At 40.3% G+C, this 15,958-nt stretch overlaps 1 protein-coding gene across 2 annotated transcripts in view; it reads right to left on the reverse strand.

Moving 5' to 3' along the window:
- Nucleotides 1-15,157, reverse strand: part of CEMIP2 (cell migration inducing hyaluronidase 2) — a 37,205-nt gene extending 22,048 nt beyond the window's left edge. Inside the window, exons 1-6 of one of the 2 annotated variants that reach the window (XM_050913159.1) lie at nucleotides 14,833-15,157; nucleotides 9,341-9,481; nucleotides 8,248-8,809; nucleotides 5,389-5,558; nucleotides 3,902-4,090; nucleotides 857-1,026 (exon numbers count right to left, since the gene is read on the reverse strand). In XM_050913159.1, coding sequence (XP_050769116.1) covers nucleotides 857-1,026; nucleotides 3,902-4,090; nucleotides 5,389-5,558; nucleotides 8,248-8,809; nucleotides 9,341-9,481; nucleotides 14,833-15,157 — 1,557 coding nt within the window. The remainder of the gene's footprint in view (nucleotides 1-856; nucleotides 1,027-3,901; nucleotides 4,091-5,388; nucleotides 5,559-8,247; nucleotides 8,810-9,340; nucleotides 9,482-14,832) is intronic. The other variant, XM_050913160.1, reaches the window with a different exon arrangement.
- Between the last annotated feature and the right edge of the window lie 801 nt (nucleotides 15,158-15,958).

The raw sequence follows: 15,958 nt of genomic DNA on the forward strand, positions 1-15,958 counted from the left end.
CCTTCAGCCCACCTACTTCTCTTCCACAAAACAAAAGCTGCCACACAGTAGGGAAACGGCATATTTTCTTTCCCACCATTATGTCCACCACAATAAAATTAAAATCTGCATCCAAACATATTAGAAAGAGAGATTTAAACTGTGACCAGCACACAATGAGCACAAATACATTTGCATCTAAAATACAAGGCCTCAAACTTCTCCAGTGTCAGTGAAGAGCTGATACACTGCTGCTCAGTCCTTTCATCTAAAAACATAAGTGAACAGGCGTTTAAATACTAGTTTCTACAATACTACTTTCCCTCAGCTTTCTTTATGTTTATGGTAATACAAGAAATTAGAAGCAGTTTCCTTTACATAGCCTTACTACTTTCAATTAAAAAAAAAAATAAACCACCATGGTCCAACTCAGTTTTTCTCCTCTCTGTGCCTCTCTAGTGCCCAATTTCAGATGAGGCAGATCTCTAGGATTCAATGCTCATCACTTAGGGAGGGAGAAAGGCAGTGAAAGGAGGGAAGACAGACAAAAGGGAGATCAAACTTTATTCTGTAATATTACAGGATGCGCACGCATGGACATCACTTAAAAGGTTTGCCTGCCATACAATGTCGCAATATACGCTGGATACTTCTACAACATTCCATGCATTGATATCCCTTCCTCCAATTCTGCAGACTAAGTCTTGATGAGTTACATCTAATTTTGGGAAAGCTGAGAACGAAGTCATTTCTACACAAAGCAACTGTATGAATTGATGTTCTTTAAGTTTTCAAATCCCTCCAAGTTTAGCATTAATCTTTTTGTTCTCAATATGCCTTTACATGACAGAAAGCTACTTTAAAATGTTTTTCATACCTTGATATGTCCACCAAATGTATCATAATTGAAGAACTGACACTCCTTTTCACGATAGCAGGTATTTTCTGTCTCCCCCTTGATTAAGATGTTCCTCGTGAGAACTCCGACTTCTGCCCTCATGTCCACTCCATCAATAATTTCTCCTACATGAGGAAACTGAGGATTTTCTGTCAAAAAACAGGTTGGGGGGGGGCGCCGGGGAAGTTGTCATTGATTAAAAACAAAACCAACTTATTTTATATAAGCAAGCTAATTGTAGCAACAAAACCCATGCATTCTGATACCTTAACACGCTGTTCTCTCTCAGCTTTTCTTATGCTAAGGCACACAAAAAGCACGTAATTGTTAGATGATAAACATTAACCCAGCTAACATCAAGCAAATTCCCCCCTTCCAGACTGTGGTTGACTCAATGATAGTAAAGCGTCTTGTAGAATGAAGAATCAAGTATGGTACTCCATGTTTCCTTCCAAAACAAAGTGCTGTCTATGTATTTTTCATTTTAGTAAGACAACTAACCCTAAACAAATCCCAACATTTGCAAGCACATCTTAATTTCAGTCCAATAGTTTGTGAACAGAATGTATAAAAAAAACAAGGAAAAGTTTAAATGAATCCAATGTATCCAGAAAACTTCTAATGAAACATAGATGCAGATTTGCTTTAAAAGAAAAAAAAGACGCTGGCTGCTTAATCTGTTCTGAAGAAAAATTAAGAACTGAAAATGAGGCCAAAACACCTTTAGAAAATACTGTATTCATTCCCCTCTGAAAGAAAAAAGGATTTGCTTTCCTAACTAAATTTGCTCTTTCCTAGATAGCTATTCTGAGGATGCATAAATTAAAATTAGGGAAAATAAGACACTCTGGTATCTGGTTTTGCTTCCAAAGAAACAATCAATTTCTTATTTGCCTATACAAACTGAGAAAATTATCTGGTCCTCTAAACCTTAAAAAATGTATTTATGTGTTTATTTTAAAAAAAATTTTTTTTTTTTCCTTTGGGTTTTTTTTTCCCCCCATTTATTGATTCTCTGAATACAGACTGCCACTATCCCTTCGAAGCTTACAAAAGGATACAAGCCTAAACTGGTCATTACCACAATATGAAGCAGAACCAAGACCAGTATTAATTCTGTACCTGCTGTTGAGGATTTAAAAAGACAACCGATGTCTGTAAATGGGACTGCACTCCTCTCCTTGAAGGCTTACCTATTGTTTTTCCCTATATTTGACTAGCATACATAAATCAAGCTAAGAAAGAGCAACTAGGCCTACAAAACAATACTTTTTAGTTTTCCTACTACAAAGTGCCCAAAATAGCTAAAAACTTAGCAAAACCCACAAGAAATAATTCCAAAAGATGGTGAGTTCTTCAGCATGTCAAGTTTGCCATTCCACAGAAAATTCATTCTCTGTGGAACAAATATATAGGGTGGTTTGGGGATTTTTTAAACAGTATCTGTTACTATGACAAAGGGAACTTGATATTTTAGAGATCTGTATATAGTTCAGATTAAAAAAAATCTTTTTTTTTAACAAGATTTACAATATGGCATAAAATACAGAATTTATTTTCAAAAAAGCCAAGATTTTAAAGGCTTTAAAAGCAGCTGCTTTTTCACAGTACATGATTTCAGAGATGAAACAGTGTTTGCACATACACTATTCAGTGGTGACAAAAACCTTCTTAAACTTCATACTGCAACCTTTGAGTTAAGCTTGCTCTTTAAAACACTGTGCTCAATAAACACACACAACGTGAGACACTTAAGAACAAAGCCCAGGAAGTGTCATGCTCAACGGCACTAAGTCAACTCTGCGGCTTCACGCATCCTGGTAATCTCCGATGTATGATAAGGTGAACTTAGATACGCTTTTTCCATATCTGGGAATTCACAATGCAGTAAAACATATCTGACCCATGCTAACGAATGCTGTGGGATGCAAACTGCACTGCAAGGTGGACATACAAACTGGCAGCCCCTTAAGACACAGGGGAACAGGAAAGTCTGAGGGCGTTCTCAGAAAACTTCCAAGAACGCAGAAAAAAAAGAGAAGAGAAGAGTGGTTTGAAGAAGAGGAAGTCGCACCGTACAGAGGTGAACGGGACAAAAATCAGATCCTCAAGAGCATTGATTGGCTGCTACAAACTAACACTGTAAAATAGCACTAGTTAGTTTGTGCTACAAACTGACACTGCAGCCCACCAGAAGGGAACGAGCCGGGAAGCTCAAGACCTGAGGCTGGTGGACCAGCAGGGAGGAGGGCGCTGGCACGGAGGGGGCACGGAGTGGCAGAAGGAAAACAGACGCCGGCAGAGCGGGGGAGCCAGTCCCACGGGAGGCTCTTGTGAAGTCAAGCAGAATGACTCAGATAATAAAAAAGGAAACGGTCAACAATGTGCATGACCATTTTGCGCACATCACGCCCAAAGGAAAAACAGATTGCAACTACTCAGGGATATCCTGTGCAAGCAGAGGCTTGGAAGTGCCACTTATTTCATAACCATTTGCTGGTGGGAGGTGGAGGGGAACTGAGGAAAAGGAAAAAAAAAAAAGAGACAGGTTCAAAGATTGCTATCTTCTTTTTTCTTCCCCTTTCCCCCCCGCCCTTCTCCTTTTTTAATAACAGAAAAAATTATAATGATAACACTTCAGAAGATGGGAAGGGCCCTAAAGGCAAAGGAAACGGTAATGACCACAACAGCCATTCAAGCACGTATAAAGAGCACCAGTGAAAAGACAGAAAGGAGCCAAGAAATGAAAACAAGCATAATCCTCTTGGAAGAAAACTAAAGCATTCAATGAGCCTGGGAAGAAATGAGAAAGAAAAGTTAGTATGGTAAGCTTTGAGGCAGACCTGACATTATACAGAGCAATTTTATAGCAAGAAGTACACATTCCTGTATACAGCAACAAAGCAATAGAGAGATAGGTGAAAAGGCTCGTTTTTACTGCTCCCACTGAAAGGGACTGTCCATGGTGTGCTATTGTGAATAGGTATTTCACACAGATCTTCCAAGTAGTGACTGCTCTCATACCTTTGACTTTGACCTGACGCTTGGAACACTCCGGGCAGGGAAGGAGGGTGAATTCCTCTGTCTGATACATTGAATAGTCTGTGCTTGCAACCACAATCCGGTCTCCAGGCTCCCAACTACTAACATCATCCAGAAGATTCAGTATCACTCCACCTACAGCTTCCACCTGGAAGCCTGAAATTGGGACACCTAATTAAAAAAAAAAGTATACACAATATAAGATTATATTCACCTTTACATGAAACTGTCTCCAAAAAGATACTAATAAAAAATGTATGAGACTTCACAAGCTCCAAAGCCCTCTAAAGTACAATTCTGCTCGGAAACATGTCAGTGTGAGATACCATTACAGCCTGCTTATTTGGTGGATGTCAAATAAAACAAAGGGAAAAGATGGAACTAACAGTGACAGGAAAACATCTATGATTTTTTTTTTTTAAAGAAACCCTAATATCACATGGCAACAATTTGTAGGTCCAGCTACCTCTACGTGTTTCAAGCAACATTTTTCTGGCATTTAAAACTCTACAGATGTAATCAAGGACCTGGCAAAACAAAGTAGAGTGACTTTCCTTTTTATGCACAACTAATAAAACAGTTTGGCAGGCTAAATTACACACACATGGTATTTGACTGCCTTGTGATGGATTTGCATAAGTTCAGCAGCTCTTGGTAACTCTTGACCCTAACTCTACAGTACCAGCAAGTAAGAGATGTGTTTTGGTGGATTTTTTTTTTTTTTTAATATAAGGCTATACATTTTCATAGGGCTGTAACGAACAGTAAAGTAGTAGTATCACATAGCTCAATTACTTAACAAATAAATATCTGACTACCTTAAAAAAAATTCTTCTGAGGCAAATACAATACTGCTTAGTAATTCCACAAACAGAAAAAGATGACTGCCCATAAAAAGCAAAACTCAGAGCAAAGATATCTTAAATACAAAAATGAATAAAGGATGAAAGCAAGTGAGTGGTAGGCCTTCCAGGCTCTTTATACCACATATTCAACTTGGCATGAGAAAAGCTGCCTAAAGTTCAGCATCGAACAGCAACAGAAAATTGTAACAAGAATAAAACATTTCTCTTTGCTTCTACCGAGTTTTCTTTTTAGGATCATAATCAACATCTCAAACTTAGATTTAAAATATACGTGACTGACAAATTACTAAAAGAAAAAAATAAATCTGTTTCAGCATTTTAAGACCCTTTATCTATTAAAAATGAAGACTTAATTGTATGCTGTTCACATACTGTATAGAAATAGATTGAGAAAATACGTTGTACTGAAGAACTGTGTCCTCATACTTCATCCATAGCAAGGAGGAAAAAAAACCAAAAAAACAAACAGAAAAAAAAGAACTTACAGCAGCACTCAGAAATTTAAATTGCAACCAACAGCTCTAGCAAAAAAGCATATACTGCTAAAAAAAAATATTTTTTACTTCTTCCCCAACCGCAGGATTTCACAAAACGCTTTCCTACCATCGTTCCATTCGCTGTAAGCTCTCACAACAAACTTCTGACCATCCACTGTGAAAAACTCTTTCTGAGCAAGAGCTTTCCCACCAGTGCTGTGATTTTCATAGTTTCTCACTGATTCATTACAGGAAGAATTTCCACCACCTATGACACCAACGAAAGCCCAGGCTTGCCTGCGAAAAACAAAAGTAAATGTTTAAACATAATAGTCCTTAACAGATTCTTCACAAACAGGTAAAGGACAAGACAAGGAGCACAGAAGTCATAAATAATCCTTTTGCCTGCTCTTCCAAATTAATTTTAAAATGCAACTTCAAAAGGTAGAAGAAAAATGGGTAGACCTCATTGAAAAGAAACATAGTTTAAAATAACTGGATGTCCTACACACAAATTGGCAAGTAAGAGAGCTCTTAATGGAGAAGACTTTCAGATACATCTTTAGTACAACATTCAACAAGATACACTTTTTCTAAAAGCAAGTCACAAGAGATGAGTGACAGAAGCAATACAGGATTCTACTCCCAAACAGCTTTACCAGGGCACAGGAAGACTAGGAGCCAGTGCTGACGTTCCTGCCGCCGTCACGGCGCCGCGGCAAGCGGCATCCCAGAGCAGCAGCCAGGAGTCCCAGGAGACCGCACATGCATCAGGCCAGGAGGTGTGTGATCACTGGTGGTGATCTGGTGATCACTGTACTGGACGGGCAATACCTTTTGAATCTTTCAAGATGCTCAGACCCAGAAAAGGAACTGCATACCATTACACAACCTTTGCACAAGGGATCACCGATGCTGCTGAAGGCTGAGACCAAGGATTTTTGTGTTTCCCCCCTTGCTGGCCCTTCCCTCAGCCAGACACCTACTTGGCTGAGCACCAGCGTGGAGCAAGGAACTGTCCTGGATGTACTTCCCCTTCCTACAGCTCTGCTCAATGCATCCAAGTTTTTGGAAACAAAAAACAAACCTCACACCAGAGAAAGCTGCCACCAAGTTCAAAAAACAAGACTATTTTGCTGTCCTTTTCTGCTCTGTAATGCCATAATTATGTGTGCAGAGGAAGCAGTCGAGATCATCTATTAAAAAGCCAAACAATTTTGCATCATTAAAGTTGAATCATTCAGCCCAAATGAAAACAGTGTCAGCTAGCTGGACTGTAGGCTGTTGCTATGACTGAATCAGAGGCAGATATTAAAACCACCTTCAATCCAGTTGCCTTTATTTCAGTCCCCTCATGATGTTCTTATTGATTGGGCTTAAAAGGCCAAATGAAACTGTTTAGTGTGAACCTGTTCATAGGAATAGTACATACTGGGCCAGCTTTTCAGTAGCAGCAGCAAACAAGCTGAATGTTTCACATACCAACGTTTAAAATAAATGTCAAGATATTTTAGTGCATGCTATTTTGCAGGAAGAAGCAGAAGGGGAGAGGGATGTAACAGAGTATTCACCTCCATGCCAAGATCTCCTTCACTAGCTTCACAGGTTTAACAAAACGACCCTGCTTTTCCTCAGTGAGCACTCGGGGAGAGCTTCTCGCCCATCTTCCACAGCAGAACAAGATAATTTTATGTGCTTACAGAACCTCTACCGACTAATGAAAACAGAGAAGAATCAGTTCAGCAGAGAAGGAAGAAAGGCTGTTTCTTCCCAGCTGCAGGCTGAAGAAGTTCCCCATTTCAAACAAACCAACGTGGAGCTCACGGGCAGAGACGAACATCAGAAACCCATGCCTCCAGGCCAGGTCGGGGCTGGCTACACAGCGACCTGAACAACTGCCACACGGGCTTCACTGCTTTCACGAGGTGGCACTTATTACAGGACGTCCAGGTCTCAGCACCTCTGACCAAACTGCTTCAGAGGCAGTGCTGCAAGCACTTTCCATCCCACAACCACAAGCTTACACAGCCACTGACACAAAGGTGCTCCTGATGGGAGCCATGGTCAGAACATGCCATCCTGACTGACTCCCAGCCTGCCTCTGCCAAAGCAGAGGGAGGAAACTAACTGGAATCCAGACGTTGGGGGATAGTGAGGGGTAAGAATAGAACAGAAAAACTGAACGATCGATTTCCTGGAAAATACTGGAAAGTAGAAACACGTTACACAACGCCATCTTAACAGAAGCTGAAGAATTAGGAGGCTTGGTGTCCTTTTCACTTGTATTGCTAACCCTGTGCAGCACAAAGCCAAGTTCAGAACACGTGCTGCAAAAAGTCATTTGCAACAACTAAATGAATGGCACAGAAGTTTAAGTTTCCTGCTTTAATAATTCCTATTATACCTCTTCTGCTGTCCCACCATCCAAACCCTGACCAACTGAAAAGAACGGTCAAAAGACATAGGAACACCTTACCAGTGTACTTCAATAACAAAATATTTTTACAGATCAATTCCCTTGCAGAATCAGTGGAGGGGTAATGTACTTTCATTTCAACAGTGCACAGGTATGAATAAGATGCTGTTTATTCATCCCTTCCCTGTATTCAATTTCTAGCTTGGCATTCCTTACTCTTCCAAGCATAAAGTCATATGCATTAAAAGCTTCACCTAGCAACTGTTCTCTATCTGTGTGTTTGAACGAGAAAAAACTCCTCGCTGCACCCAACTTCTGTAAAGAACAGTGAAAGACCACAATTACGAGGAAGTCATAAAATCTATCACACAGATACCTGTAACTATCAGTCTCTGCACTATCAAAATACTGCACACTGAATACTACCACTACTGCAGTACTATGTACAACACCGAGAATCCTCTGAAGACCTGTAAGAACAGACACTGTCAAAGTTTAACGAATCCCCCAAAGGCAGCAGAATCTGTATCTAATCTTTACTCAACACAAAAGGGAAAATAAATTATTTACCTGTAACTCAATCCTCTGACAAACTTACTTCCCAGAAGGTTTTGAATAGTCACTCTGGTTTCCTCCAGTAGATTTTTAGCAGCTGAATCTCCTACAGCAATAGCAACAATGCGACCAGGACTTCCGTTTTTCAGTAAGTTCTGAAGCTTCAAGCTGTCTTCTGAAAATTCATGAGTATCAAACTTCAGCACTTCCAAAATCTCTGCTGTGTCCTGATCGATCACTCTCACATTTAGTCCTCGGGAAAAATTCTTTTTAAATGTATAATGACCATAGGCCAGCCCTGAGAAATACATAGTCTTTGACAGAAGAGTCCATGATAACTTCTGGTGCCCGTGCAACTCCAGCGTTCCTTCAGGGCCCACGCCAATAAATTTTTTGCCAAATTCTGGCACATCAGCACCTTCGTTTGACTTCCCATACAAAATAATAGTTGCTTTGGATTTATAGCGGCATTTCTCTGCTCCAACATGAAGCATTCCACCATCCTTTATCAGGATAAATCGAGTTCTCAAGGTAATGTTTTTAGAACCTTCTTTATCATCACCAAAAACAAGTAACCCTAAAGGAAAAAAATATTTCCGTAGGTCAAATCAAAATTCAGATAGACTCAAAGAACCAAGTTCTGCAATAAGAACAACAGGAAAATTACAGATTTGTTTTCCACACCCATGAATTAAGCTGTTACACTCACAGATGTTTAAGAATATTTGGGAAAGTAACTCCTACTAAATGTGACTTATCTTCAAAGAATTTGGTCGGTTCATTCCTAATTTTTTCTGCCATTTTGGTAGAATTACTAACCTACCACAGTCACTATCAGAAGACAAACAGATCTTCCACAAGGAAGGCTAAAACAAGTCTTGTTTTACTATATCCTACAGAAAACCACATCAATGCTCCACTGAAAAGACTCTACAGTGTTCATTCATCTTTTTAATGATATTCCTGGCCTGGTAGCAGGCTCAAAAGTAAAAGCAGGGGAACTGGTCAATAAGCTGCAACATAAAATTCCAACACATTTTTCACGTAATCACAGAAGTAAAAACTATGCAGTAAACTCAAGCATGATGTTCATCTTGCCATTTCATACCTCCATCCTGTATAACTATAGAGTGTACTGTAGCATCTGAGTTCAGACGAAACAAATCCCCTTTTTTGATAAAAACTCTCTTTTCAGGATCTTTCCCAGGGCTCCAGTTTTTAAGACGAGGATTCTGATCGGGACAATTCTCTGCAACACAATGTGAAATTCAGTTTTTAAAAAACAAGCATCATCACATCAGTCAAGGCAGCATTAGGATGAACACGAGCAAGGCAGAATCAGTCACCCACAAAGTATTCCCACGTCCTTCTGTGGTTGCAATACTGCAGCCACTGATGCTACTGTTTGTATTCGAGCAGCCAAAAAGATACCTGAAAGGCGGCTAAACTCTCAAGGGCGGGAAGGAATGCTTATACTGAATTAAACCAGTGATGACCACAGACTGAACTCTCAACATATACTGTTGACAACAGATACTTTTGAACCCCATCTGATTTTTTTTAATATTTTCTACATCACCTGCAGTAGATGAGGAGAGGTAAGTGGGAAGCACTCTGATCCATAGCAGTCACACTGAGCACTGGATGTCCTAGGCCAGCTACCTAGACCAACTAACATGGTTGTAAAGCACCTAAATATCTCACCTCCCCTCAAGGTCTCTCCCTGTGTGAGAAAGGCTGATCCCTTCTTGCTTTTAAGCATCCAAATCACTTCTTTCAGTGTAGGTTTGCAGGTAAGGGATAAAGAGGGACAAGACATCCTTAGTATATTTAGTGTTATACCTTACTGGTTAGAGCAGTTTCTTGGGAGACAAGACATCTGGGTGTAAACTCACAGTTTCTACTCCTTAGGAAGTCAGCTTAAATATCAGGCTACAAACCACAAGAGAGCAGAGACACATGCAATCCTTGCTGAAACCCTGCTGAAGGTCTGGCACTACACAGGCAGTAACACCATCCTACGAGGCCAGAAAAGGAGAAGCAGCAGCAAGAAGTGACAGGGTTGTGTGACTTCAGATGAAGTTACAGCAATGTAGTATTTACAACACACACATCTTTAGCATATTAAGTAGCTGAGTAATGCAGCAGCACAGACATACTACAAAAACAGAAACGGGAACTATATTCCTTGGATTTTCTTACCAAAAGGAAAGCTGGACTGAAAATATTTTTCTTAAGCAAAAGACAACAAAAAAATGCCAAAATAAACAGGTTAGCAGCCCAACTGAGAGTAACAGTCAAAATAGCCTTTTCACATCTTATCTTCTGGAGAAAAACACCCACACATCTGCAATGCAACTTTGGGGGCAAAAAGCTATTAGCAATAGCCCATTCTTGCAAAACCTAAAGAAAGCGAAATCTATTCACAAGTTTAACACAAGCCAGCCTTAGTTTTGCTGACAGAAATGTTTTTCCTTTGGTGTTACTCTCCATATTTCAAATCCTTTCCAACTCAGGAAACCCACATAAACCAAGATTTGACTACCAGTGGGAAAAAATTAGCAGAACCGCATAAGGGCAAAAGGCATCCAAGCAGTAATATAGAAATGAAAACAAAAGAAAATGTTTCGGGGGGATCCTAAGAAGACAGCATTTAGAAAATGAAATTCAATACATGAGGGAAAGCCAAAAAGCAAGAAGTATTGCTATCAGCAAGACTGCCGAGCACTCACTGGATAAATGCAAGTCTATTGCCTGACTCATGCAGTCGCTAGACCCCTTCCCCTGACACCACACACACAAGCACTGTGAAGAAATGCGTATTTCCTGGCTGGTAGCAAAGGGCAATGTGAGGAAACCATGAGTCAGCAACCTGATGATTTCTACTTAGCATGATTCACAGAAGAGAAGATCTAGTAACTGTAAATTTTTCTGTTGAGTCAGAAAGAAGAGGTATAGCACGATAACTAAAAAAAAAATTACATCTATTGTACGTTACAATCCAGCAAGGAAGCCATCAGCATCAGAAGTAGGCACTCCTGTAATGCAAGTACGCTTCTGAAGCACAGCGGATCAACTTCTTGGCAAGCAGATCAGATATACTCAGCAAAAGTATTTTGAAATTCTCCCTTAGCAATTGCAGTGGGGTGCAGGGAATCATCAAATATTTAGTACTTCACCATACGTTACCTCCAAAATTACTGATTAGATTTTACAGACCACAGTTATTGCCTCTATAGTTAAGGTTAAATGAAAACAGAAGCATAGACCAGAAAATGTTAGGTAGTTATGGCCTTGCCAAATTTAACCACTCATGTTGAAAATTTTTCAAGTCAAGCCTCTGCTTCAGAGAATTTTTCCAAAAATGGGTCAGCTCTCCTTAAGGTTTAGTTGCTTCCAACAGAGTTGGGGGGGGGGGAGGAAGCGATATTTTTGCAAATGGTGGAGAAAGAAAAACACCACAAAAAAAACCACTCTGCCAAAAAAAAAAAAATTTAATTCTAGAACCTTCCATGTACTGGAGCAAGGATATGAAAATTGGCAGGAGAAAAGGCAGGAAACAGTTCTCAAGATGTCGTTAAATAGTTGCTTTCTACCTGCTTAGCCACCAAGTCTGGAGTTTTTAAGGCCTCTGGGAAAAAGTTATCAGTGTTATATTATGCTCAGCAGAAGTTTATCACAGTTTGGCAGCTAAATTTTCTGAAGATCCTGTTTATCCTGGGCAAGCTCCAGCCAAGAGCTGCAAAGGCCAAGCAGAACTTTTCCCTGAAAACCTCCCCAGCTTGCCATCCTGACCCTGCAGCACAAGCCTCTGGAAATGAGGAAGGAAATTGCATTTCCAGTGCTCTCCCTGATCTCCAGTGTTCAGGACTCCTTAGTAAAAAAGATGATGACAGGAAGATAAAAGCAAGGAGGAAAAAAGAAACCAGCTGACAGGCAGGAACAGAAATGCAGACAAGTATCATTTTCCCTTTGGGGAACGTATGCCGGAGGTTTAGGATTTACACGCAATTACTATTAAGTCTCACATTCCCTCCACTGCCTTTTAAACAACCATGAAAAGTACTGACAATATGGATTTCCAATTAGCCCTTAAGAAGAACACACCTAGCTGGAACTGGTGTTGTTGGCTGCAGTACCGCATGTGCTAGATTGGAGCTGAGCGTATTAACATTTCAACCTGTTGGGAAACTTTTGCGGAGTTGCTGCAACAACAATACTGCAAGATTAAAATTTCAGCCAGACTTCCCTTGGTGCCTGTAGCAGTTTCTCCTGCATCAGGGTTTCCAAAGGATTCTATGGGTACATGCTGGTTTCTTTTTAAAGGATAATGCAGGGAAACTTCAGAAAGACACAATGCAACAATTAATGCTGAAAATTGGCCTGGACTTCAATCAAGAAGTAGTGGGACGTGAAAAGAAAGCAGTCACGACCTTGGGTTACTCCTTAGCCTTTACATAAGTCATTACCACAGACAGAAAAAAGTCCATCTCCTAAATCACAGCAACTCTTCCTGCAACATCCTCAGTATCTCCAGTGATGCACCAACCACATGCTGACCGTGCATCCACTGCAAAAATCCGCACAACTCAATGCCTCTGGAATGAGCTATTGCACATGAAGCAAAACCATTCCAAAACCACTTACATTTTTAAAAAGGCAAGCCATCTCCTTCACCTTATCAGCTTTTAAAGCATAAAGGGACTATTATTTTTATGTATCCCACAGCACACGATAACACTCCACTTCTACTAAAGCCATCATCAAAATCTACAACTTCTAGTTAATTAAAAGTTAAAGTCTTGGTATCAAAGCAGAAAGGTTTTTTTCCACCCCCAAGTACTTCTCAGAGTCAACTGGTTAAGTCACCCTTCAGCCTCCTCTTGAACTTGGCTGTAACCAAAATACTTACTGCAGATATGCACCCCTGTTACCAGTGATCAGGATCACAACTTAGCAATAACTTTGCATTTACTACTCCCTCAGGTTTTTTTGTTTTCCTTCATAATTATTAGGAAAACTCAGTAACTTCACCCAAGAAGAGATCTCGGCAAGCCACCACCAAGAGCGGTCCGGTTAGATGTGTGCATTCATTTTCTACTGTCATCTGAAATCTTCAGTTAACTATCTAATTTGTTCAGCCAGTGCTGCATTGACTTTGGAAACTGAATCTTTTGAGTTACTATGCCAAAAGCCACTGAGGAGTCTAAACCTGTTGTGTGACAATAGCCAACAGTTTCAATTCAAAACCCTGTTTAGCTTTTAGAAACCTGACTTCTGCCTTAAAAAAAGGCCCCAACAAAACAACCCATGCTCCAAACTATACTACCAACCTTTAGCAACTGCACCTCATAGCAACTCCTAGCAGTATTTGGCCAGAGGGATGTATACTTAGTGATCAGTGGTTAATCACAGCTGTTCATGTTTTATAACCACTGACACATTTGAGAGGTTTTCCAAATTCCATGAAAGTTGCCCAGTTTTCTAAGATGAGCTGAAAAAAATCAGGGCTAACAGATCAAAAAGGTCCCTGCCCGATTTATGTATAAACAAAGCAAACACATATTGTTGGTATAAATTCTCGCAGATTTTTAAATGTTTTTACTTGAACACTCTTTTACTACCTTCCTGTCGTGGTTTAAGGCCAGCCAGCAACTAAGCACCACACAGCCGCTTCCCCCTCCCCCCTCCCAGTTGGGGGGGGGGGGGGGGGAGTAAAACTCGTGGGTTGAGATAAGAACAGTTTAATAACTAAAGTAAAATAAAATACACTACTAACTAAGAATAATAATAATATAATAATTGTAATGAAAAGGCATAGAACCAAAAAAAAAAAAAGAGAGAAATAACACCCAAGAAAAGACAAGTGATGCACAATGCAATTGCTCACCACCCACTGACCAATGCCAGAGCCGCAATCTGTGCCTCCCAGCCAACTCCCCCCTGTTTATATACTGAGCATGAGGTTCTATGGTATGGAATATCCCTTTGGCTAGTTCGGGTCAGCTGCCCCGGCTCTGCTCCCTCCCAGCTTCTTGCGCACCTGCTTGCTGGCAGAGCATGGGAAACTGAAAAATCCTCGGCTTAAGATAAGCGCTCCTTAGCAACAACTAAAACATCAGCATGTTATCAACATTATTCTCACACTACATCCAAAACACAGCACTGTACCAGCTACTAAGAAGAGCATTAACTCTGTCCCAGCCGAAACCAGGATACTTCCTTAGTTACTGCTTAAACAGACAGAATTTCATTTTGTCTGCAATTTGTGAAGATACCAGACAGCTTCTTCTGCAGACAAAAATAGTTACACTCATACAACATTCATGCTTCTTTCCCCCTCACCAGTAGTCTTTATTTACTGCTATGCCTTTTTGCTTCATGTCAAATCATTCACAGTAAAAACATATAAAAATGACACTGATAACAGAAAAAGGAGCTGATCTTAACCCCCAAATACTGCTTCCCTCCATGTTAAAATTGCAGTAAGCATCCTATTTTTGCACTTAACTTTTAACAGTAATCCTGATGCTGAACTATTGAATTATGTTCACAGGGACTATAACTTCTAGGATGATTTTGTTTGCAAAAAGAACTTACCATCTGGAGCATATTTTGAAGCTATTCCCAAAAAAATCCCCAGTGCAACAAAAAGTGAAAGGCTAGAAATGGCAAAGCAAATGAGAGTATTTTTGTGCCTGTTGGCTTCTGCCTGGCGGCGGTGCTGATCCACTGGTAAGGACGGGAGTCTTGTCCGGGCTTCTTGTCTCGCAGAGGTAAATTCGGCTGCAGCATGGCTCTGCGAAGGCGGCGGGGGACGGAGAGGGGCAATTCTCCCTGGGACGTACCCCGAAGATCTGTGACTGCTCCCGTTCTGAGGCCGGAGGAAAGCAGGGGAATTCCCCCTGGCATCAGTGTCTTGCATGTTATAAAGTCACTGGAACACGCACACACACAGGGAAAAAATAAGAGACAGGCTTTCAGAACACAGAGCACAATACACAAAAGAAAAAAGAAACAGCAACAACAAAAAAAGCAATTTTAAGCCACATGCCTTCTTAAGAAGAACAGTCACTGAAGCTGTGGCTATTTACAAAGTATCAGTCACTCAGTTGCTACTAGTCATTTGCCAGGGTGTAATAGCTTGAAACAATAGTATAAATATCTTCAACAAAATAAACTCAAAAGCATCTGGTATGGGAACACAGTACAGCACAGACCATTTCTTCATACTTCCACTAGGTATTTTTCACAGAGTGTTTTCACGGTTAACTTGTATTATGCGATTAAGAAACAAGCTGAACAATGAGAAAGCTAGCAACCCCTTCTTCCCCACAGTTATGCAAAGAATGCCTAAATGTATTTCTTCTGCACGCAGAAGCTGAACAAACTCCTCATTGTTTTCCTTTATGGAAAAGAAGCTGAAAGAGACAGGCCTTCCTTCCACACTGGAAGCAGTAAAAAGCATTTAAATTTAATACGTAAAATATCAAACACAATTTTATTTATATTCACGTTGATGCAACTTAGTCAACACTTTTAATTAGCTCAGTCATATAGAGCCCACAAACTCTTAATCTACTCACGGCAGGATTCAGTTGCTAGTGAAAGCGTACCAGGAATGGTTCTGCAAGAAAGTCACCTGCGTCTTGTTCAGCAAACCTCATGTTTTTTCTTGTTGCTGAGATGCCTGGGTTTGGACACAAAGCCTGGAAGCAACATGACT

The sequence above is a fragment of the Gymnogyps californianus genome, chromosome Z (genome assembly GCF_018139145.2).
Source record: "Gymnogyps californianus isolate 813 chromosome Z, ASM1813914v2, whole genome shotgun sequence".
NCBI lineage: Eukaryota > Metazoa > Chordata > Aves > Accipitriformes > Cathartidae > Gymnogyps > Gymnogyps californianus.